At 34.5% G+C, this 26,049-nt stretch overlaps 2 protein-coding genes and 2 long non-coding RNA genes across 4 annotated transcripts; 2 read left to right on the forward strand and 2 right to left on the reverse strand.

Annotated features, from left to right (window-relative positions):
• Positions 1-778: 778 nt before the first annotated feature.
• Positions 779-1,291, reverse strand: LOC128921301 (uncharacterized). Its single transcript, XR_008470750.1, has 2 exons — positions 1,156-1,291; positions 779-1,100 (listed from the first exon to the last, which is right to left on the reverse strand). It is a non-coding gene; the product is annotated as an uncharacterized LOC128921301 (long non-coding RNA).
• Positions 1,292-9,178: 7,887 nt separating this feature from the next.
• Positions 9,179-10,456, forward strand: LOC105220231 (probable histone-lysine N-methyltransferase set-23). Its single transcript, XM_011196663.3, has 2 exons — positions 9,179-10,021; positions 10,081-10,456. The coding sequence occupies exons 1-2, from the start codon at positions 9,334-9,336 to the stop codon at positions 10,236-10,238; spliced, it is 846 nt and encodes a 281-aa protein (XP_011194965.1). The 5' UTR covers positions 9,179-9,333; the 3' UTR covers positions 10,239-10,456.
• LOC105220230 (lysophospholipase-like protein 1) lies at positions 10,401-11,384 on the reverse strand. The gene is made up of 2 exons (XM_011196661.3): positions 11,190-11,384; positions 10,401-11,128 (listed from the first exon to the last, which is right to left on the reverse strand). The coding sequence occupies exons 1-2, from the start codon at positions 11,263-11,265 to the stop codon at positions 10,491-10,493; spliced, it is 714 nt and encodes a 237-aa protein (XP_011194963.1). The 5' UTR covers positions 11,266-11,384; the 3' UTR covers positions 10,401-10,490.
• Positions 11,385-11,513: 129 nt separating this feature from the next.
• On the forward strand, positions 11,514-24,171 carry LOC128921304 (uncharacterized). The gene is made up of 3 exons (XR_008470752.1): positions 11,514-23,617; positions 23,690-23,815; positions 23,873-24,171. It is a non-coding gene; the product is annotated as an uncharacterized LOC128921304 (long non-coding RNA).
• The last annotated feature ends 1,878 nt before the right edge of the window (positions 24,172-26,049 follow it).

Consider the following 26,049-nt stretch of genomic DNA (forward strand, 5'->3'; position numbering starts at 1 on the left):
GTGAAACACGCTCATCTTGGTGAGTACCCCTGCGAAAAGAGGACCACTTTGACAATCGGCACACCATGAACCTTCTCTATATTATACGTTCTCTGGACAATGTTGGAGATTTTGACATTCTCAAATTGAGAACAAAGGAAAATTTCATATTAAAAATGTGCCTTTTTGTTTGAGAATGGCTTTGTTTTCAAATTGAAATGACTTAGAGAACAAACGTTTGAGATTTGAAATTAAGGTTGATTCTCAAACGCATCTCATTTTGAGAATCAACAAAAATGTTCATTGGGGTGCATAAATATTTATCTCAACTCTTCTCTCGTACAGCACCCTGAATGATAGAAAGAAACAACCAAAGTTCTCGTGTGTTTGAACAAGTTTTGTTTTGAGCTATATCATGGCTGCTTGTGAAGTATTATTTTGCGAATACGTAAATAATTGTTGAATATAATAATATTATCTTGCCTTAAATTCTAATTAATTTTCCATACAGATATTTCAAACCTCATACGGTTAATGGTACGCAACCTAATTGGTGTCACTTATGGTAGCAGCGTAGAACTTTCGAAGCGATGGAAAATGTGCTGCAAGCAAATCCAGAACTATGGATGCAAACGCTGCTACATCAAACACTAATCATTTACACGCCAGATATTAGGTTTAATGTCACTTTTTTTACGTTCAATTAAACCTTTTGGTCAACACAAGTACGTGAAGAATTGGAACGACATGGTTTGGGTGCTTTTGTAACCGTTTATAATCGCGACGTGTGTCAATTGAGTTTTGCCGATGATCTAGAGGGCAAAGCAGTTGCAGTATTTTTGGACTCACAGCCACCTCAGTTGGTCGTGCCATTAGCAGCTAAAACACAGAAATTAAAGAGTAAATTTAAGTGAATGTTTGTGATTATAGAAATTTAAAAACTTCTTGTATGTTTAATTAGGAGGACTTTTTTGATTCATTTTCTGCTTGTATTGAGGAATCATATCGTTGTTGTATCGCTTTACAAGAACATGGATTCACCGAAATTAGTTCAATGGAAATACTACAGCAAGATCATGGATGTTAAGACTAGAACGTTGCCCGTGCTAGATTTAGAATTCCTGAAACATAAGGTAATTATTACCAACTTTTATGTTGTAAAAATTCAAAATTTACTTTATACTTTATAGAATCCCTCCTCCCACAAATTGAATGAATCTAGTACTAGTGAAATTATTGAAAGAACAATTCTTACGAAATTAAAATAGTCCTCACATAATGTGCGCAGCTTACACTTTCAGGCCGCACGGGGTATTTGACATTTGCCACTCTTCTTCTAGCCTTTGTCCGATAGCAAAAATTTTTCAACTATTCAATACTTAATACATATGTATATAGTACGATATTACATGTCTAAAGTAATGTGCTGAACACATAGAAGACGACAAGCGACGAGCGACATCTGTCAAATATTAAAATACACGCGTTCTTATGGGCACAGATTTTTTGGCAACAGCACGACTTCACCACAAAAGGGTTGAAGTCTTCGCTGTCGCCAAATTAGAAATGTTTCTAATTTTGCCGACGACAATGGCCGCTGTAGAGCTGCCACTAACATGTGAAATGTAAAATTATTCAAAGTTCTCACAAGTATGACGTTATTTTGCCAGCAGAAACGTAAAATAGCTTTAATATATCATTTATAATAACAATCGATTATTTAAAACAAATAAATCGACCACTTTTACATTTTTTACGTAAATAATTTCACTTTAAACTAAATATGTAAATTTTATTGAAGTGATAGATGTTAGTACGGCAACAATGAAATTGCTTTTTGATATGTCGCTGCCGTCTTCAAAATGTACAAGACGCTGGCTTCAAAACGACATTTGTGATTAGCCGTCGCTACGTCGTGTCGTGTCGTCGTCTTTGTGTTCAGCACTTAAATATAATAATAAACACCTAAATGGCACGATATTTTCAATAAATGTGTAATATAATTCATGATTTTGTTATTAAATTCTCATTTCGGGTTTTGGTATTACTAACCGAAAATAGTGGATATAGTTTCACGACATTTGTAGGTCTCAGTACTGAAAGTGCACGTGGAGTTTTCATTCGCAGTTTTGTGTCTTTCATCCGTGATTGTACCAAGAACAGTACTGAAAGTGCGCATGTACCCTGCAAGACGAGTAGAGTTACTTATCTTATATGTATTGGTTGCCAGAAAAAGAAAAGCTCTTATTATTTTATTGGTCTCTCTTATTCTAGCAGCAGGAAAAAAGTTACCATTTCTCCTCTTTTACGGCAAGTCGGTGTGATTATCTTGCTCGCTCTCTCTCTCATTGATTTTGGTTAAATTTTTTTTATATCATTTTCAGGGTCACCTGTTAGTCACAGGTATTGGTCATTTGTTGGGTCACCGTTTTGTTACTCAAATTTGGTTCATTGGTCTTCATTCTATGGGTCACCTACTTTTTCGTTTAAAAATTAAAAATTTAAATTTTTTTCTGATATATTTTGATTTATTTAATTGTAGGAGGTATTTACATTTATAAAATAGTATGGTATTTTACATTTTTAATAATTATTATAGATTAATTTTTAATTATTAGTAGTTGAGTAGAAAGTAAACTTTCATTTTTACAAACGCTTTTTCGGCTATCATTTATACATTGACAAATTTTACATATTTTACATATAAAGTTAGTATTAATTATTAAATTTTTATAATTAACAATTTATCAAAAGTTTTAAGTATTGTTTTTTTGTGTTGTTATACAATAAAAATTAAATTTCACGACTATTACGTTTGTTACAAATATTCGTACATTCATTTGTATATATGTAGATGCTAATTGAACAATATTTCACATTTAGGTTAATAAATTTAGTGCTATTGCGAACGTTCAAAATTTATAAATTAACCATCATAACATTGAAAATGATAACAGAGAACTTATATATAGAGAAGGTTCAATTGCGGACAAGCGTGTGAATTGTCAAAACCTATCAAGATTCTATAAGCTTGTTTCACCACGGCCGGCTGGGAAGGAGAAATATTAACAGTGCCTTGTAACAGAGATGAGTATTAATTGAAAAATATGCTCAGAAGTTTACATTTCTATTATAGACACATGTTAGGCGTTGTGTTTATATGTTGATGCATTTATATGCCTTCTATATACAATTGATGTGAAATTCGTTTTGCGGATATTTATGAATGCATCCACAATTGAAAACATTTCAAATGAATTATACGTTTTATAATAATAAATATATATGTTTTATAATAATATACATACATATGTATGTACATACTTGTACATGTTTATATTAAATACATTTCGTATAATACTAAAATAAACAACGTATTTCATAACTTAACTCAAGACGCATAACCAGCATCACAAGTAATATGGCAGCCAATCGACATAGCCAAATATTGTAGTAAACACAACAAAAACATTTTCATTCATGAACGCAGGCGCACATTCACTTGGCAAAGTTGCTTCATTCATGAAAGCAGCGCCATACACATCTCCCACATGCCTTGACGACAAACGCCTTTTCGCGACGATGACAAAAAGCATAAATTGAAGATTTTTCTAATGTTCCTTCCAGAAAGAAAAATTGCAACGCCGCAAAATCTAAAATTTAATTTAAATTTTAAATTCTAAAAAATTTATGTCGATATGTTTGCATGCTCATACTTATTCATACGTATTTACGACAAGCCGATTTTCTACCAACAACGCTATGTTGCGTCGCTTTGTCAGTGCGCAGGCGGCCATCAATTTTTCGACACATCGAGCTTTACAGAGGCGTTTCAAGTGATCCCACCCTAATTATAAATGCGTTAATTATGTATTGTATAGTACTGACCTACAATTAGCAAATACAAATAATTAAATTTATTTAAATATTCTACCAATGTATTATGCCAAAATTCAATGTACTACGATTGATTTCTGTAAGGATCAAGGCATAAAAATATAAACGATAATATGACTTGGGGACCTGATCCGCTTCCCTTCGAACGTGCGACACTGCATTGACTTGAAAACAAAAAATCACAATTTGCGGCCATTCGTTGTCCGTGGCAACGAAGATTTTACAACAAACCATGAGGCACATATGTACATATTTACGCACATATGCATGTAAACAAATTTACAAACATTATGCGTATGGTTCTTTTGTTTTTGTTTACAATTTCAAATTATGCGCGAAAGTTTATTCTTTTGGTATATTATAGATCCAAAGAAAATAAATATACATTTGTACATATATAGTATATAATTACATTGTATTTTAGCATATGAATAAAATAATTAATTTATTAGATACTTCAAAGCATTTTAAATAATAATTCATGCTTTTTTGCATATGTACGTATATATTTTGATATCAAATATAAACGAAATCATATACAGAGTCGTTTGCGCATTGTATATAGGCGAAACTGTAAGCGAAACATTGAAATTAACATAATTTTTCTCATTTAACACTGAAAACGCTCAAATCTGTTATTTTTGAGCCCTCTGATGTTAAGCTGTGGTGAAACACGCTTATAGAAACGAGTACCCCTTCGAAAAGCGGACCAGTGTGACAATTGGCACACCATGAACCTTCTCTATATTTGACATTCTCTGATGATAAATTGGAAGTTCAGCATAGTCAAATCAGAAGCAGGATAAACAACTTCTGCGTTTTTTGATTTTTCAAGCTCTGTTATTATGTTAACTATCCATTGTGTAGATCCAAGGGCAATATATTTAAAGTTTTTTAAACAAAAATTACTTATTTTAAAAATCACTTTTCACTCTAAGATTTATGTGTTTACAATTATGCGGAAAACGAGCGCTGCAACATTGTAGATACCATATATAAGTTCGTCCATAAATTCCTCTTTTGCGAAAATTCCTCTTCTTTTGCCAAAATTCATCTTCTTTTTCGTAACAAAATAAATGTTAAAAAATCATATCGAGGACAGTCTCTTATTTTGCTAACACTTGTATTGGCTTGACCAGAAAAGAGTTCTACGCGAAAAAACTTCGAACACACCTGGTTTTGGCTCGTCCAGGGTAATTTTTTTTAAGCAGCAGGCTGATAATCCAGGAACATGGATATATGGATATTCTCTGTACCTGTGGTGGTACCTATCCACCAATCGGATCGGACCGAACACATAGCTTCTGGCACATCTCCCAACTTTTGATATCCACGTCCACCATCTCGTGAGTCTCTTGGCTTAGAATTGGGTATTTCTTCATCCAAGGAGTTCTACACGAAAAAAAACTTCGGACATCCCTGGAAAGATTTTTATATACATACTTGATGCAGAAGAAAGTTCCTTTCTGCTGGGTGGCCTCGGCAGCCCTTTAAAAAAATAACCCTGGTCGAGCCAATTCCAGGGGTGTTCGAATTCTTTTTCGCGTAGAACTCCTTTCTGACGCTTTTGAAAAATAACACTGGTAGAACTAACACAAGTGTTTGCAACATAAAGTTAATTATCCTCGATGTGATTTATTTAAATTTATTTTGTTAAATAAAATAAGAGGAATTATGGCAAAAAAAATGGCAGCGTTCGTTTTCCGCATAATTGTAAACACATAAATGTTGGGAAACATTAGAGTTTTTAGAATATAAGAGACTCTGTGTTTAGCACGTCGAAAATAAGTAGTGAAACTGCTACTCCAAAAGTCCGATGTAATTTGTTGTACATCATCCGATGCCTGATGATAAATAATTAAAATATCTGTATTCGTAGAACATACCTTGTTATTTGCCGGTTTCGTTGTGCGATTTTGACTTTTGTTGTGAATTTGAATATGTATTATTTCTTGTTGCTGCTACACTTGTTACACCATGTGGCGATTATCCACCAATATTATAAGCATGGAAATATTAATACCAACACTGTTAAATAATAAGAATATCAAAATTATTGTTTTGTTTTTGTTTTGCAATTAAATTCGTTTTCTGTTGTTGTAGCATATTTTGGGTTGTATTTCTAGGTGTATGACTTTTGTTATTTCCTGCCACAAAGGGCTACGAGTCCTGCTTCCATCATATGTCGAATTCTAATTCGAATTTGTATTGAACGATTGATCAGCGATTGCCGTTGTATGTCTTGAAGAACTCCTGGTAGGATTTCCCGCACCCATACCAAGTATAGCTAACTTCCTATATTGCAAATACATATAGAAATATGCATAATATAATTAAAATGTGCTACAAAATTGAGAATAACGATAAAAATTAGTTAATGAAATATTTTTTTTTGCTTTGAAACGATGCGTACAAGAAGTTGAGAAAATTATATAAAAGAGAATGACAGAAAAACACGAACAGAGTTGTCGAACAAGAATTGCTCGTGTGAACGCAAGGGGCGACAGCAAAAGAGAATCGCCCGAGAATTAGCAACAGAATTTGCCTGTGTGAAAGTGGACAAAGTGGCATAATCCTTATTCTACTTCTCTTTTTAGTTTGCATGTACGCACAAGATGTGCGTTGCAGCTCGCTTTGCCTTCCGACACGATTTTCTGCAGTTATATTCGTTTAAAATACGCTGCAGCACCCAGTCAAACAAAGTACCGCTCTGTAAAGTGAAAATTTACTAGAAATATAAAATAAATTATTAATAGGCACTTACATCCATTCACTTCATATTTTCTATTCATATGAATGGCGGCCATGACGGAGATTTTGATCGGTTCATTGTAGTGCATTCATCTCTCTCTTATTCATACAAAAATTAGGGTTAATGAAAGTTGCCACTCTAGCTACCGAGATTGTCATTTAACTACAAAAAGTTACTACTGTGTATGTGTTGGTAAAAGCTGAAAAACTTTGCATGTGTAGTGGTGTATGATTTAGCTCCGTTTTGTAGGGTAGTTTTGGTTCGCAGTTTTCAGTCTTTCATCACTGATTGTTCCAAGATCATTCCCCGAATTGTGCAAGAGGTATATATAATGTGCTAAATGATGAATGTAATGTGCAAGAAATGGATGAACGCAGAGAACGTATAATATAGAGAAGGTCCAATTGCGGACCAGCGTGTGAATTGTCAAAATCTAACAAAACACGATGAGCGTGTTTCACCTCAGCCAGCTCGGAAGGAGAAATTTTAACAGCGTCACGTTAACATTGCTGAGCATTAAATGAAAAATATGCTCAGAGATTTACATTTCTATTATATCGGAATGTTAGCCCGTTTGCCAATATATTGATACATTTATATGCAATCATATGTGCTAATATGATATTTATTTATGACTGCATGTAAAATTTATTCAATTCAAATAAATTATGCGATTTCAGAGGCATATTTGTCGGCATGTTTAAACGGACCTACATATGAATGTATTGTTTTAAAATAATATACCTACTTTCATAAAAAATGTTTTTATTTTTATATTAAATGCATTTCTTACAATACTAAAATTAACTACATATTTCATTATATGAGACTTGTATATACATACATGTGTATACCTAGATATATACAAAAGCGCTTACGTACATACATACATATGTAGATGCATATGTATGGACATCTTCCAAAATTCGTATTGTCTCGTTATCACTTATCAGTGAAGGTCATATGCACACATTGTTACATATGCATATACATAAATATGTTTGTATGTCATTGACGAACAAGTAATGCATACACAAACTTACATTCGCATATGCGTACACGTAAGTTTGTCACCATCACAAAAAATCAAAAGTATTTTCTACAAAAACAACAAGCGCCTCAAACGCATAAGCAGCATCACAAGTCAATATGGCAGCCAATCAACGAAGCCAAATTTTGTAGTACATACAACAAAACCATTTTCATTCATGAACGCAAGCGCACATTCACTTGGCAAAGTTGCTTCATTCATAAAAGCAACGCCATACACACCTCCCTGCGCATGCCATGTCTACAAACGGCTTTTCGCGACGATGACAAAAATCATAAATTGAAGATTTTTCTAATGTTCCCTCCAGAAGGAAAATTTACAACATCGCAAAAACCTAGGTACAAAAATGGCAACATAGCCTTTTAAAATATTTTTCAGCAAAAATTCTGATTTGAGGCTCGCAAAAATTTATGTCGATATGTTTGCATGCTCATACATATTCATACATATTTACGACAAGCCGATTTTCTACCAACAACGCAATGTTGCGTCGTTTTGACGTCGCGCAGGCGGCCATCAAACCTTCGACACATCGAGCTTTACAGAGGCGTTTCAAGTGATCCCTCCCTAATTATAAATGCGCTAATTATGTATTGTATAGTAGTGACCTACAATTAGCAAATACAAATAATTAAATGTATTTAAATATTCTACCAATGTATTATGCCATATTTCAATGTACTACGACTGATTTCTGTAAGAATCAAGACATAAAAATTCAAACGATAACATGAGTTGGGGACCTGGACCCCTTCCCTTCGAACGTGCGACACTGCTTTGACTTGAGAACAAAAAATCACAATTTGCGGCCATTCGTTGTCTGTGGCAACGAAGATTTTACAACAAACCATGAGGCTCATATTTACGCACATATGCATGTAAACAAATTTACAAACATTATGCGTATGGTTCTTTCGATTTTGTTTACATGCACACATAATTACAAATTATGCGCCAACTTTTATTCTTTTGGTATATTATCGAAACTTTTAATAACCAAAGAAAATAAATATTCATATGTATGCAGTATATAATTATATTATATTTTAACATATGTATATAAAATAATTATTTCATTATATACTTCAAAGCATTTTATGGAATAAATCATAAAGTTTTGCATATATACGTATGTATTTTGATATTAAATGTAAATGAAATTATATAGCGAGTCGTTTGCGCACTGTATATAAGCGAATCTGTAAGCGTACAGTTATTAACATTCAAATTAACACAATTTTTCTCATTTAACACTGAAACCGCTCAATTCTGCTATTTTCGAGTGCGCTGATGTTAAACCTGTGGTGAAACACGCTAATAATTTTCTGTGGTGAAACACGCTCATCTTGGCGAGTACCCCTGCGAAAAGAGGACCACTTTGACAATCGGCACACCATGAACCTTCTCTATATTTAACGTTCTCTGATGAACGTTTACACGTACACCAGAGTTTCGGGTACTTTTATCTATTCGCCCTTACGAATTGCATAGAAACTTTCATAGAAAGTGATAGTACCGCTCCCTGGCTTTTCACTGAAGAATTCGCCGGTACCTGTCTTGCAGGGTGATAAATCTAGCGAGTTATCGATTCCGATTGTCGGTTTCGTTTAGTTTTGTTATCTGTTGTACATTTTCCTTACAATATTATTATAAAATGTCGGAACACAAAAGTAGTTTAAATATATCTGATTTCTATGAACATGAAGATGTTTCCTTGGAATATATTATGGAAAATGTTCTTTACGTTGAAAAGAAAGACGACGACGATAGTGAGTTCCAACATCTAGAAAGGGAATATAATTCCATACTTTTGAATGGGTGTGATTGCAATTCAGAGAAAATTAATTGTATCAAATGCCTTCATGGAAGGAATTATAAATGGCTCTCAGAAGCAACGGAACTTGTTTTAGATGTAGACAAATGTGAAGATCTTATTTACGAATGTAGTTCTGCATGTAAATGTGATCCTTCAAAGTGTAGCAATCGTCTTGTTCAAAATGGTCCCAGAGCTGGTCTGAAGGTAGTGCATTCCAATATATTTAAATCCAAAGGCTTGATTTCAAGTGAGCTAATCCCTAGAGGAGGATTTATTTGTGAATATGCCGGAGAAATACTTTCATTTAAAGAAGCTTCTAAACGCTTAAAGAAATATGAGCAAATTCTTGACAAAAATTACATTTTGTTTATGAAAGAGTGGAATAAGAACCAAGTTCTTAAAAACCCTATCACAACAATTATTGACCCAACCCAAAAAGGAAATATTGGACGGTACATAAATCATAGCTGCGATCCGAATTGTGAAATACGATGTGTACGGATTGATTGCCCCATCCCGAAAATTGGTAAATTTTATTGTAATTATATATTTTTGAGAACTGATATGGTTAAAAATAATTAACAGCCGTATTTGCGAAACGAGATATAAAAGCTGGAGTGGAACTATGTTTTCATTATAATGGGGGAGACGAAATTTTGTTAAAAGTACAACGGCGACTTTGTCTGTGTAGATCTGCTAATTGTTCAGGATATATGCCTTATGCTAATATTGAACTACCTTAAGTTATGTCAGACACATATACAAATTCGATTTGAGGTTATTGAAGGAGCCTACTAAACATTTTTATTGTGAATAACAAACTTTCTATAACAAAATGGTTTTTACTTAAAATATCATATAGTGCGTTGTAATGCAAAGATACGAAGACAAGAAAGAGGACAAAATAATTTTACAAATGTATATGTGTATATATTTAAATAAAACAATAACAAATTTTAAACCTTGTTTTTAAACTACAACATGGAATAATATGCCTACAGCTTATTTTGAATTTCAGCTAATGTTGGCACTTTTTTTAAAATCCAGTCGCGAATATCCAAAATTTGCTGTTTTTTTAGTTCATGCAAGGCGTTATCAAGGGTAGTAAAATTTCCATTCACACCAAGTTTCGATAGTTTTTCATATGTTTCTTTTCCCCAATCCAAAGGAACAAGCGTGTCTCTAGCACCATGATACATCCGCAACTCGGAAAAATTACTATCACTAGCTAACCTTTGCCCTAGCGATTCGTATACTATTGAATCACGGTTCAAAAAAGAGGAACAAGCAAATACGCCTCCTAAATCATTACGTAAATGATAACCGGTATGTAAGGCTAACGCACCTCCCATAGAAAAGCCGCCAACAATAATTCTGCTAGGAGCTATACCAAGATCCACTTCATTTTGAATGAGATTGTTAATTGTTTCATACATTTTCGACAAACTCTTTCTATTTTCTGGAGCCTTAACCGAAATAGAACGACGATCAAACCAAACGTTGGAAAGTTCTCCTGATAAAGGAGTATACGATTGCACCGGCGCTGTAGGATATATTATTTTGATATGTTCAAACTCCATATCATGTCCTAGTAAGAAGCGCACCCATTCCGCAAGATTTGAACCAGTATCTCCTGAGATGTTTTGTGAAAAAAGTAACATTTTATTTGCTAAGACAAAAAAGTAGTAATATACCTGAACCATGTAAAAAAATTACTGTACCGCTATGGGTTTTTGTTTTAGGATAAGTATTTCTCAAAATAATATTCATTTCAATATAAACAATCTCAGAAAGTTATATTTTCATAATATCTAAAGTTTTTAGCTATTACACAGAAACCAACAGCAAAATGTAATCCATTTGATAACTTCAAAGAATCGATATATTCTGTTCATTATTATTTAATCTGCGTCTACACACGGAGTTCGTGTCCCAGCAACGAGTTGCTTGAGCAAAGGTGAAAAAAACACGCCAAGTTGGATCAGTTTTTCAACTGCAGGAAATCGCTGAACACGCAAATAAAGGTTCGGCTTTAGTATACTATCTAGTAAATGGGTATGGTTGGAAAGAGGACATTATTCAGATTAAGAATATAATATATTCTTAATGTATATTATACACATATAGCTGCAGCTATTTGTGAGATATTCGCACTTAAAGTTCTAAAATTTTAAACTTTTAACACGTTATTTATCACTGTATATTGAATTTTTCACATAAATAATTTGTGTCTACATATTTATTTTGCATTATTTGGTACGAAATTTGCTCGAAATAAGCATTTTTATTTTTATTCAATTCTATCAATTCACACAATAACAAAAGGGATGCATGCGGATAAAAAATAATTGTTGCTATATTCATATTTTACAGAAGAATCAAACTAAATAAAAAGAAGGATTTTAACCCAAATACAGAAACCGCAATCGTCTGAAAGGTAATGAAAAATAGTCTTTGTCTTTGCTTTGGTTGGCTCGACTAGCGCGGCCGAAGCATCCAATGCAGAAAGTAGTACTACGCGATAGAACTTGCCATTTCCATAGCTTTCATAATCCCCGGTGTTGACTCGGGTTCCATGTTGACAGATAACAAGTGTTGTTATATCTACATATTTTACAAACGAATCAAAGTGAATAAAGAAGGACATTGTACCATAAATATATGAATCATAATCATTTCATTCCTTTCTCTTAATAAACCATGTTGTCGTATCGACCAGGACCAGAAGGCCGCCATTGCAGAAAGAAGTAATACCCGAAAGTACTAAGGACGACCTTGGTGTTGGATCGATCAGGCTTATTTTTTTGAAGCGCATCCGAAGGTCGCCAATGCGGAAACAGGGTATTTGTTTCCTGCCTTGGAGTTAATTTTTTATTGTTTTCATTCGTTTGGATATGGTAACACTTGTTATATGTCAACATGGAACTCATTTTGCACATAAACAAAATTATGTACAAATTAAAATGCTTATTTAAAGCAAATATTATAAGAATTAATATAAAATAAATATGTAAAAACAATGTAGTGAAGTGTTAGTGTACGACGAGAATTTTTAAATGAGGGACGCCACACTTCAACAGCAGAATTTAGGCAATATGCAGTATTCACTGGTACTTGATTTATATACATACATACATACATATACAGCCCTATTCTGTGCACTTTACAAATTTCTCATTTAGAAAAATTTTAAATTTATCGAGCACTAGCTGGCCCAGCAGAGAAGTTTCTTCCGCCTTACAGGCGATAAATGAGCATATTTTTGATTTTATTGAGTTCATTTTCATGCATTGATTATGATAATAAAAAAATTAAGTATTTTAATGATTCTTTATTAGCTATGTATTTTGGTGCATGGGTGGCACTCTTCAGTGAAGCACCTTGTAATTTACAATCAGACGTTTTTCATTTTATAATCAGGCAAGAACAAATTACGGAGATGGTCGTCTGTCCCGTGAACATGCCACATAAACATAATTGACCATTTGAAAAACATGCATTTTCTAAATTCAGGCCACATATTTCAAGGAGTAGCCTTCTCATCTGTTAACAGTCATAGAGAATGTAAGACAGATCGCAAATTAAAGTCGTTTAAACTCCAATGGCAAATCGGTTGCTATCACCGGAATTCTCGGAATGAGAACTTCTTCACCTTCGAACTTTCCATTGAGTATCATGGCATAGATCACATTGTTCATAAATTTTCTTTACCACTAAACGCGTTCAGTTAGCCAGTTTTATTTGGTTTAAGTTTCGAAGCATGACTACTACGGAGCCAATAGTCGCAAATTGTGCGATGGCAAGCCAGGCACGTCCAAGAATTTAAAAATATCAATTGGATCACAGTTAGTGACTTTTATTACACAATTAATAGATTTGAATGAATGAAGTGCACCAATTATCTCATTCTGAATTATGTATTTTAGGTTAATTTTTATTCTTAGACTTGCTTCATTATTTTTGTGTAGTATAAAATATATTACTACTCTCCAACGAAAATTAATAAATAGCATGAAAGCCTAATCGATCATCTTCTAATAATGGTTTGAATTGTAATTTTTTAATACATGAGTCACGTCCAGTTCTATGAGTTCTTATCTATTTATAATAATAATTATAGAGAATGGAATACTTAACATTTTTCTCCATGAATCAAACATTTAATTTTATTATTTCTTTTATAATAAATTATCAGACAATTACAAACTAATTGGTCTTTCAGAAGTTGGTCTAAAAATTATGCTTTCGCTACAATTAAAGGGTAAGGAATGTTCGGTCAATGGATACAAAATGTTGACTGATTACATTTAGGATGACTTGGACCGATTATCTACTACAACAGTTTTATTTGGTGTCTTTAAACACGTATTTGCAATTTCTTTTGAACTGTAGTTTAGTTTTCTTCAATCGTTGATGTTTGAAATCTATTACGGTGAATAAAGAGATCAGCATCTCAATATATGTAACTGAATAAGATAATTAAAAAGCGGTTCCAAGGTTTTTACACAAACATTTAATTTCAGCGAACTATTTTCTATTCACGTATTTTTAATTAAAATTTATAATTTTTTTTTGTCATTTGCGCTTATTTTCATTTTCATCATGATATAAATTTTTTTGTTTATTTTTGTTCCTTTTTTTATTTATCAGATTGATGTTGTGATTGAACATTTTTTTGTTTTTCAGTTTTGTTTTCATTTTTATGAAAAGAAAGCCTAATCAGATGTTTTGAACAATAAATTTTGTTTTATATGGAATGTCAATTGCGTTTTTTATTCCACAGTTTATTCACGTTCTCGTCAAGAGAAATGTATAAAATGTATCCTATGTCCTGCCCCCGGTGCTAAGCTACCTCCAAACCAAATTTAAGCCAAATCGGTTCAGCCGTTCTTCAGTTATAAAGACTTGAACTAACACGACTTTCTTTTATATATATAGATTTCGTATTCTGTCTCTAAAATAAAAAGCTTTTTCCTTGATGAATTGTTAAAAAGTAAAATGCTTTTTACAAACAAAATATCTCGATACTGCGTTCGGACCGACATTGAAAACATGTTTTCATTGAAAAAATGGGTTTTCGTTCGAAAACTTGTGTTTTCATCCACGCAAAATCTGTCAAACGAAATCACAGTTTTCGCTGAAAACTTCTTAAAAACTTACATTCCAATCATTATAATCGATGTCTGCTCTAGTTTAGTCGATATTATTGGAAGACATATTTTGCCAGCTCTAAATTGTCATTTGATATTGTATACAAATTCCACTACTTTGTCAAAATAATGGAGAAACAGAAATAAAAATAAAAGAGTGCGTAGAGTCCCTACGCGCGGAAGAAGTTATACTGCTTAGTGATATTCCAAGAAATGCATATAATTTTGTATGAAAGAAAACTAGCAAGAGACACTTTCTTAAATTCACATTTTATAAATTTATTATACACATTTTATAAACCAAAGTCCAAATCAATTATCATTTCTGGGTTCTGACGGATTAATATCTATAATATTTACAATTGGATTATGATAACTAAAATACGATATGAAATGTCTTACATCTATTTTATCTATATTTCTCGCGAATACCGTATCAATAGTCGTACCTCCTTTTGTCGTAGGATCATTTCTTCCATTGATCATTTGAAATACAATCATACATATGCGTACACATTTTTCCGAAGTCGTACAAGAAGTATAACTTCAAAAAAAATTAATTTTATTGAAATAAAAAATTTACTGCCCCGAGTGAGGCTCGAACCCACAACCTTAAGAAATTTTAAAAATTTAATTTTATTGAAATAAATAAAAAATTTAATGCTCCGGGTGAGGCTCGAACCCACAACCTTAAGAAATTTGAAAAATTTAATTTTATTGAAATAAATTAAAAATTTAATGTCCCGGGTGGGGCTCGAACCCACAACCTTAAGAAATTTTAAAAATTTAATTTTATTGATATAAATAAAAAATTTAATGCCCCGGGTGAGGCTCGAACCCACAAACTTAAGAAATTTGAAAAATTTGAATTTATTGAAATAAATAAAAAATTTAATGCCCCGGGTGAGGCTCGAACCCACAACCTTAAGATTAAGATTATTATGTAGTACATACACATATGAATATGGTTATACATACACATGTGAATATGTCACCAACCAAAAGTAATACTTTCGATTTGCAAAGAAAGTAAATGAAGACTGACTACAGGAAATGATCCTGTGAAGCATAGTCTTAACTTTTCAACGGCAAACGCAGAGAATTTCAACCAAAAGTCACATAAACTAGTTGAGAATTCGCAGAAATGAAACAGAAACGGAAGAAAAAAAATCAAAAGAACCATACGCATAATATTCGCAAATTTGTTTACATGCATATGTGTGTAAATATGTGCACTCGTAGCACATTTCTTGTAAAATCTTCGTTGCCACGGACAACGAATGACCGCAAATAGTAATTTTTTTGTCACAGACTTGTAATCAGTGTCGCGTTTTCGCAGGCAAAGAGGTCCACGTCCCCAACTCATATTATTATGGATTGTTTTATGTCTTGATTTTTACTAAAATCAATTGTAGTACATTAATATTTGGCATCATATATTAGTAGAATATTTAAATACATTTAATTATTTATATTTGCTAATAGTAAGTCAATACTGTCCAAAACATATTTTGCGCATTTATAATTACGGAGGGATCACTTGAAACGACTCTGTAAAGCTCGATGTGTCGAAAAATTGATGGCCGCCCGCGCAATGCCAAAGCGACGCAACATTGCGCTGTTGGTAGAAAATCGGCTTGTCGTAAATATGAATATGTATATGTATGTATGAATATGTATGAGCATGCAATCATATCGACATAAATTTTTGGCGCTTGTTGTTTTTGTAGAATATTGCTTTTGATTTTTGGTGGTTGACAAACTTACGCACGCATATACAAATGTAAGATTGTGTGTTTGTTCAATGACATATAAACATGGACATATGTATGTTTATGCATAATGTTGCTGTTGCGCAACAATTATCGCAACTTTTCCGAACTCGTATAAGAAGGGCTAAGTTCGCGTGTGACCGAACATTTTATACTCTCGCAATTTATTTGTTTAATGTTATTAAGCGTGTTTTTTTTCCTTTCTCGAATGGTGACTTTTTATGTATCAACATTATACGCATGCTGCATTACCTTTTTGAATGTGTTCCATTTTTTACATGATTAAAGAACAAAAAGATATCACCCTATTATGCTGGTCTTCTCTCACTGACAATTTGATAACTACCCAGCAAGTCATGGGTACTGAAACTCCAACACATTCAAAGAAATTTCAATAACACCACTACATACACATATATGCAACAAAGGGCAAAATGTGCATAAACATTTACTTCAACTTTTCTCTCGTACAGCACCCTGAATGATAGAAAGAAACAACCAAAGTTCTCGTGTTTAAACAAGTTTTGTTTTAAGCTATATCATGGCTGCTTGTGAAGTATTATTTCGCGCGTTTTATTTAAATCAGTGATCTGCAGCCTAATTAAAGTTTAAATTATTAAAGCACGCATTTTTAAATAAGTAAAACGTAAAATAAAAGTTTTCTAAAGCCAAAATATGGAATTGAAGAGGGTGATACAGTAATACTTCATCGCACTGTCAATTCGAAGCACGCAATAGAAGCTACGCCAACAATGGTCAGCATCAAGGACGAAACCATTGAATACGTAAATAATTGTTGAATATAATAATATTATCTTGCCTTAAATTCTAATTAATTTTCCATACTGATATTTCAAACCTCATACGGCCCGTTAAAGGTACGCAACCTAATTGGTGTCACTAATGGTAGCAGCGTAGAACTTTCTAAGCGATGGAATATGCGCTGCAAGCAAATCCAGACCTATGGATGCAATCGCTGCTACATCGAACACAAATCTTTTACACACCAGATATTAGGTTTAAAGTCACATTTTTTACGTGCAATTAAACCTTTTGGTCAACACAAGCACGTGAAGAATTGGAACGACATGGTTTAGGTGCGTTTGCAACCGTTTATCATCGCGACGTGTGTCAACTGGGTTTTGCCAATGAGCTAGAGGGCAAAGCAGTTGCAGTACTTTTGGACTTACCGGCACCTCAGTTGGCCGTGCCATTAGCAGCTGAAACATAGAAGTTAAAGGGTAAATTTAAGTGAATGTTTGTTGTTTACATGACTTAGTAACATGCAACAACATCTCACAAACGTAATCACATCATTACATCACAATGCAGCAGGTTACAACCCACGCCACTACACACGCACGCATCATACACAGCGTCTAACATCATCGCAAAACACAACAACCACACGATCATCAACGTATTGTGTCCGATATTCACCACCAAAGTCATTAAAACGGATAGATCCCAACGGGATCTGCCTCATTCGATTCTATCCGTGAACCAGAACGCTCGCTATCATCCCGGTTTAATATCGTTACCAGTAAGGAATCTCATTCCGTCCGTCCATTCCAGTCAGGATACGGACATCCGTTCTAGTGCGCTGTGTGTGTGTGCGGTGACTCATCGTATCTAAACTAAGTTATTAAAGATAAACCAAATTGTTTTCGACGAAAGTCAATATACCAACATATGTTCATATTAGAATAAATTAAGTCGAAAATTTAATAATAAATAATTATAACGTTTAACGAGTCTTGAGTGTTTCCGATTTCACTTTCGATTCATACTTTCCGCACGTAAATATACCAGTGTCATACGTATACAAATGGTCCTTCGAGCCGGAAGTCACACATTCGTTTCAAATCAAAATAATCAACGGCAATCATTGTGTGAGCTCTGTACTGAAGGTCATAAGTTAAGATCTTGCGAGAGATTCAAAAACTTACCCGCTTCAGATAGAAACAATCTTGTTTCTGCAACACAAACTTTGCAAAAACTGTCTGTCAAACTATCATATGACAAGAGACTATGAAAGCAAATTCAATTGTGTATATTGCCAACGAAGACATCACTCATTGCTTCATATTAACAATTTTCAAAATATGAAGCAAAATCAATTTCAAAAAACCACGGGGTTAGTCGCTACGACCACATCAAATAATCCCGAAACATCAAATCCTGAAAAAATGGAAGAACAACCATGTTGCTCTAAAGCAGCAAATATTCAAACGCTTCATTCAGAAAATGAAATTCTTTTACCCACTGCGGTCATCACCATTGAACATAAGGGTGATTTATTCAAATTAAGAGCACTAATAGATCAAGGCTCTCAAAGATCCTTTATATTTTCAAAGGGTCAAAATCGGCTCAAACTGCCAATAAAACATTCTAACTTTCAAATCTCGGGAATGGGTGGAAGAATTATTCAAAATTCCAACAAAATATGCTCAAGCACCATAGTATCTCCAAGTGCGGATATTAGAATAGATGCACAAGCAATCGTTCTACCGCAACTTACAAATCTGCTTCCAAGCTATGAAGTCAATAAAAAACACTGGGAAAAATGCTCACATCTGAAGTTAGCAGATCCCAACTGTCATACCCCATCGCAAATCGACATATAATTAGGCAGTGACTTAATACCTCAAATAATTCTTGAAGGTATTGAGAAAATCTCCAATAAATTGTTAGCTCAAAATACAATCTTTGGATGGATTATAAGTGGCCAAGTCACTGAAAAAATCAATTCTTTCACCACTCAAGTGGAAAATATCTCAAATGAGTATCTAAATAATGAACTTAAAAAATTCTGGGAAGTAGATGAATTACCTCAGACTATCCAACCTTCAGAAGAAGACCATGCATGCGAAGCCTTCTACAAGTCCACAACAACATGAAACGGACATGGTCGTTATGTTGTGCGACTACCATTCAAACCAACTTTTCCAGAAACCATAGCTCTAGTCCACTCTAGAATATCAGCAGTCCAGCAATTTCTAAGTCTGGAAAAGAGCCTGATAAAGCGAGCTTTAATAAGTATGTGATGGACGAATATCTCGATCTCAATCATATGGAAGAGACTGTACCATATGAAAAAGTATTATATGTCACATCACGGGGTAATTAGACCAGATAAAATTACAACAAAAGTACGAGTAGTTTTCAATGCCTCGAAGAATACTAGCTCAGGCAAATCACTCAATGATGTACTATACACAGGGCCAACGTTACAACCTGATCTCATATACGTGGACGATATACTTTCAGGTAGCCACAGTATTCCAATAGCATGCGAATCATTATCGCAAGTGATCGTAGCACTGAAATCGGCAGGTTTTCCCTTAAAGAAAATCACATCAAATCACCCCGAAATAATAAAAGATATAAAAAAGGAAGACTTATTAGATACAGACTTTCTTAAATTTGAAAAGGCTAGCACAACCAAAACTCTAGGGATTCAATGGAATGCGATAACAGATCAATTCTCATATACAATTGAGTCAATATCTGTAATGTCCGTCATTACAAAACGCCAAATACTTTCCTCGGTGGCAAAACTTTTCGACCCCGCAGGATGGCTTTCGCCAATAATGATTCAAACAAAAATCTCATCCAAGAATTGTGGCAAGATGGCACTGAATGGGATGAACAGGTAAAACCTGTACGTTTAACTAAATGGGTTCAATTTGCTAACAACTTACACACCATATCGGAAAGTCGAATCCCTCGATGGGTCAACTTCACCCCTGACATTAATGTAGAACTACACGGTTTCTGTGACGCCTCTGAAAAGGCATATTGCGCAACGGTCTACGTACGAACTCACATATCTTGGTAGCCAAAGCCAAAGTTGCACCTTTGAAGACACTAAGCCTGCCACGGCTCGAACTTAATGGTGCTCTTCTGTTAGCAAAATTAATTTCAATAGTTCAAACCCATCTCAAATTAAACGATCACAAAATGTATCTTTGGTCAGACTCAGAAATAGTTTTAGCATGGTTAGAAAAACCACCATATACATGGAAGACCTATGTCTCTAATTGCATATCACAAATCTTAGATTTAGTTGGCCCAGCCAAATGGCAACATGTTGCGAGTGCAGATAACCCAGCGGATCTTGGGACAAGGGGACACTTCACCTCACCAGCACTACAGTCTGGTGGAACGGTCCTACATGGCTAACAGAATCACAAGAGTTCTGGCCAAATCTCCTGCTCGGAATATAATACCGCCAGAGAGTCGGAGAATTGAAAATTTCCATATCACTCCCGAAGAGGACGATATTCTCCATCGATTTTCATCATTTCCTAAATCGCTAAGGGTAGTCGCTTACATGCACAAATTTACCCAAAGACTTAGAAAAAAATTAAAGGAATACCAAATGACCCTTTCGTGCAACTAACGCATTCCTACTTGCAACATGCCAAAGTTAGTATCATCACATACACCCAAACTTGCTATCTCAATAGAGAAAAATGTAAGTTGCTAGATAGACATCCTCTCGAAAAGGGAAGCTCCTCTTCTCGCCATACCTGAGACGGAAGGAGACTCACTCTCTTTAATAAATCGATGGGAAAGAATAAAGATTCTCTATCACGAATTCAGCCACAGATGGAAGGTGGATTATCTCAAAGATCTCCATAAGAGATATCGATGAAAAACAACCCAAAAGGAACCCAATGCCGGAGAATGCGTCATCATACAGGACGAATGCCTTCCTCCAACGGAATGGCGACTAGGCCACATCGAAAAGGTTCATCGAAGATCAGATGGTCATATAAGAGTAGTCGATGTACGAACACAAACTGGAATATTAACTCGACCAGTCGTAAAATTGTGCTTTCTTCCAAACAGCGAAGACCACCAACCAAAACCGCAAACTAAATCGCAAAATTAATCAAAAATAAATAATCAATACCGCAAATTCGCAAAAAAATCCGAAATTCAATCTTTTAAAATTCGTAGACACAAAACCAATCCTAACAAACGCGATTAGATCAATTATATGTGTATATCGATATGTATATGTACCCCATAACCAAAAATAATCGGCCCTATTCCCGTTGTCGTTGTCGTTTTAATAGTCGTTTCTAAGTAGTCGTCGTTCTTATCGTCGTTTCGTTCCTAAATTGGTATTCTTGAAGTATATCGTAACGCCTAAGAAAAGTTATCGAAATTTTTCTACATATTTTATATAGTATACTTTAAGGAGCTCTTTTCCCATATAAAAATTCTTATGTAACGAGACACATTTTTAAAGCAGTCCTTTAAACAGCGTTATCACTGTAATTATTGTACTTACGTACAACAATGTTAGTCTTCCATCTTTATTTGATTTTTTAAAAGAAATAGTGGTGACATCTGCGTACTCCAATCTTTCTTCTAAAATATGTTATACTTCCATCGTCTCATGCTCCTTGCTTCTGGCTAATCCGACTACTCTACCGAACACAGCCAAAGGAGACATGGGTATCTGTTTATTAACTCCTCGTCTTGTTGGAGTACTATTTTTTTCTTCGTTTTGAATTTTAAGACCTTTCATATCTTAAATATACTCTTAGATATAAAAATGCAATTTTATTAATGCCAACAATTTCCGACGCGAGATGGCGGTGGAATGGATGTAGGTTTTTTTTAGAAAAAAAAATACCTCTCCCAAAAAATCGAAATTTAAAGGATTTATCCCTTTTCTAAAGTCATTGGCATATGCAGGATATTTTTCCATTTCAGAAATTAAATTTTCAAACTGTTTCCGATTTGGAATTTTCATCTTCATTTTAAGTATTCCTTCAAACAACCGCGTCGTTTCTATGTCGCTCACAATTATAGCAACGACCAAAAACGACTGTTTCTATGTCGTCTCTATAGTCGTTTCAAATTGGGGAATCTCAATTTATTTTCGATAAATGTCGTTAACGCCAACAGGAATGCCAAATAGGCGTTCTTAAGTCGTTTTAAAACGATAACGACAACGGGAATAGGGACGAATATTGTTCCAAATTAAGAGCCAAATCATGTTAATATGTATTCCTATTCCCATAGAAATGGACGTAGAATACGTACAAATTATCACCAAGACATTAAGGTCCGAAATAGCTACACCCATAGCGCCAGCTGCACCCGTTGCCGCGCCAAGAACCACGGTTATGCGATCATCATCTGCCGCAGCAGTCAGGGAGACAAGGGAAGAGCAGCTATTAGAAGATCAAGGGCCTCCTCGATATCGTCTGTGCCATCGCCCACACGCCCTGAAGAGATGCCCGATATTTTTGAGCATGAAGCCTGCTCAACACCAACAAATTGCGAGAGCCCACGGGCACTGCATAATGTGCTTGGCAGATGATCACGCAACCAACGATTGCTGGGCCGACCAATCATGTAGACACTGCCACAGACCACATCACACGCTGTTTCACTGTTTTGCGAGACGACCCAATCCGACACCAACTCGCACTCGTCAAAGACCACACCGCGATCCGGTCCAGCGCCGAAGAGGCAAACGAACTGAAGCAACCAGATTAGCACGGTCACGGCCGTTCTCGCCACGTCATGAGTATCATCGTCAACATCGCCGCCAAACCGGATTAAGCGCCGTAGTCAGCACGCTCCAACAACTCCAGAGACTTCTAGGCAATTAATTCGCCTAGGGGGGCCGGGATGTTTACATGACTTAGTAACATGCAACAACATCTCTCAAATGTCATCACATCATTACATCTCAATGCAGCAGGTTACAACCCACGCCACTACACACGCACGCATCATACACAGCGTCTAACATCGCTCATCGTAAAACACAACAACCACACGATCATCAACGTATTGAGTCCGATATTCACCACCAAAGTCATTAAAACGGATAGATCCCAACGGGATCTGCCTCATTCGATTCTATCCATGAACCAGAACGCTCGCTATCAACCCGGTTTAATATCGTTACCAGTAAGGAATCTCATTCCGTCCGTCCATTCCATTCAGGATACGGACATCCGTTCTAGTGAGCTGTGTGTGTGTGCGGTGACTCATCGTATCTTAACTAAGTTATTAAAGATAAACCAAATTGTTTTGACGAAAGTCAATATACCAACATATGTTCATATTAGAATAAATTAAGTCGAAAATTTAATAATAAATAATGATACCGTTTAACGAATCTTGAGTGTATGCGCTTTCACATTCGATTCATACTTTCCGCACGTAAGTATACCAGTGTCATACGTATACATTTGTGATAATAGAATTTTAAAAACTTCTTGTATATTCAATTAGGAGGACGTTTTTGATTATATTTCACCTTGTATTGAGGAATCATAACGTTGTTGTATCGCTTTACAAGGACATGGATTCGCCGAAATTAGTACAATGGAAATAGATTTGAAATTCTTGAAGTATAATGTAATTATTATCATCATTTATGTTGTGGAAATTAAATATTTACTTTATATTTTGTAGAAACCCTCCTCACAGAAATTGGATGAATCTAGTACTAGTGAAATTAATGAAAGAACAGATCTTACAAAAACTCCTAAATAAACCAAAAGAGACCTCACATAATGTGCACAGCTTACACTTCCAGGCCGCTCGGGGTATTTGACATTTGCCACTCTCCCTCCAGCCTTTGTCAGATAGCAAAAATTGTTCAACTATTCAATACGTTTTACAAATGTATATAGTGTAGTACGATAATACATTTATAAAGTAATTATAATAATAAACACCTAAATGGCATGCTATTTTAAATAAATATGAAATATAATTAATGATTTTGTTATTGAATTCTCATTTGGGATTTTGGTAGAACTAACCGTAAAGAGCGGGTATAGTTTCAGGTCTTTTGTGGGTCGCAGTACTGAAAGAGCACGTGGAGTTTTCCTTCGCAGTTTTGGGTATTTCATCCGTAATAGTACCAAGAACAGTACTGAAAGTACACATGTAGGTTTCGTTCGCAGTTTTGGGTCTTTCATCCGTGATTGTACCAAGATCATTCCCCGAATTGTGCAAGAGATATATATAAATTGCTAAATGAAGAATGTAATGTGCAAAAAAGGGATGAACGATCACACTACTACTACTACTCTACCGAACACAGCCAAAGGAGACATGGGTATCTGTTTATTAACTCCTCGTCTTGTTGGAGTACTATTTTTTTCTTCGTTTTGAATTTTTAGATCTTTCATATCTTAAATATACTCTTATACTGTTTCTATGTCGTTTCTATAGTCGTTTCAAATTGGGGAATCTCAATTTATTTTCGATAAATGTCGTTAACGCCAACAGGAATGCCAAATAGGCGTTCTTAAGTCGTTTTAAAACGATAACGACAACGGGAATAGGGGCGAATAGTTAAATAGCAAACGTTAAGGTTGACTTGGGTCTATTTAACTATATTAGTTATCTCCTACAAACAATATTTTCAAACATGTTCTTGCTATAATATGGCCTTTTAACTTTCTTATAATTGGATTCATCAGTTTTCTGCCGTGTATTTGAAATTAATTCGCTGTCACATTGGTCTTTGTCATCCTGGACCATCGACTTTTGAATCTTTGAATCTTTGAACTGTATATTTCTTTGAATCTTTGAACTATATATTAGTTTTTCTGCAATCGTACATGTTTTAAATTCATTAAGTCAAATAAAGAGATGAGCGTCTCGATATATGCAATTGAATAAGAATAATACCGAATTTCTTTGAACTATATATTAGTTTTTCTGCAATCGTACATGTTTTAAATTCATTAAGTCAAATAAAGAGATGAGCGTCTCGATATATGCAATTGAATAAGAATAATACCGAAGCGGTTAAAAGATTTTTTACTAAAACATTTAATTTTATCAAACAATTTTTCCGTTTGCGCAATGTAAAAATCAAATGTAAAAAAAAAAAATCGAAAAAATAAAAGATAAAAACGAAACAGTATTGCTTACCCCTTGTATTGGTAAATATCTGCTGCTGTTTATACATTTTTGAACAATTTGGATAGATTTTCAAAAACACATTATTGTTTTGCTAACGCAGAAGGGGTGTCAAAAAAGTTTGAGAAAGCTGTTTACTTATCAAACCTTTTATAATTGAATCATGGTTATAGATAGTTGTGAAAGTGAATTTATTGTAATGGAGATATTTAACTTTTGTCCTTATTTTTATACAAAGAGGAAAAATATGAACATGTTGATGGCTCGCGTTATTGAGCCGTTTTTATATTAAGAAGTTTATTTTACCCTTTTTTGTAAAAAAAAATTAAGATAATGAAGGTAACTTTGAGGAAATTGTTTTCTGTGTATTCCATGCGATTAAAACATGTTTGGTTAGGGAGGCTAACGAGGCTCTGGCGACCGAGTAAAGGCAGTATAACCTTATCATCTATGTAGAGTAAATGGCGTTGTAAAACCAAACCAAATACTTTGTATCAGGTCTGGGAGGTTGCAGTCGATATCTCTACATCAGATAGGGTGATAGGAACCGGTCAATCATAAACCAAACTTATCAACGAAGTCACAATGAAGAATGCTCGGTTAAAACAAACACTCCTTTTGCATGAAAAATAGGGCCACATTCGGCGCATGGAATATTTGCGCACTCTCAGAAACTTCACGTCTAGACCAAGAACGAAGGATTTATTCTGAAA

Source organism: Zeugodacus cucurbitae, chromosome 2, assembly GCF_028554725.1.
Source record: "Zeugodacus cucurbitae isolate PBARC_wt_2022May chromosome 2, idZeuCucr1.2, whole genome shotgun sequence".
Classification (NCBI taxonomy): domain Eukaryota; kingdom Metazoa; phylum Arthropoda; class Insecta; order Diptera; family Tephritidae; genus Zeugodacus; species Zeugodacus cucurbitae.

Excerpts from the sequence above, each read along its gene's own strand:
- LOC105220231 (XM_011196663.3), top strand. The coding sequence starts at position 9,334 with ATGTCGGAACACAAAAGTAGTTTAAATATATCTGATTTCTATGAACAT. Across the intron at positions 10,022-10,080 it reads TTGCCCCATCCCGAAAATTG|CCGTATTTGCGAAACGAGAT; the intron begins GTAAATTTTATT and ends AATAATTAACAG.
- LOC105220230 (XM_011196661.3), bottom strand. The coding sequence starts at position 11,265 with ATGAATATTATTTTGAGAAATACTTATCCTAAAACAAAAACCCATAGC. Across the intron at positions 11,129-11,189 it reads AATTTTTTTACATGGTTCAG|GAGATACTGGTTCAAATCTT; the intron begins GTATATTACTAC and ends AAAACATCTCAG.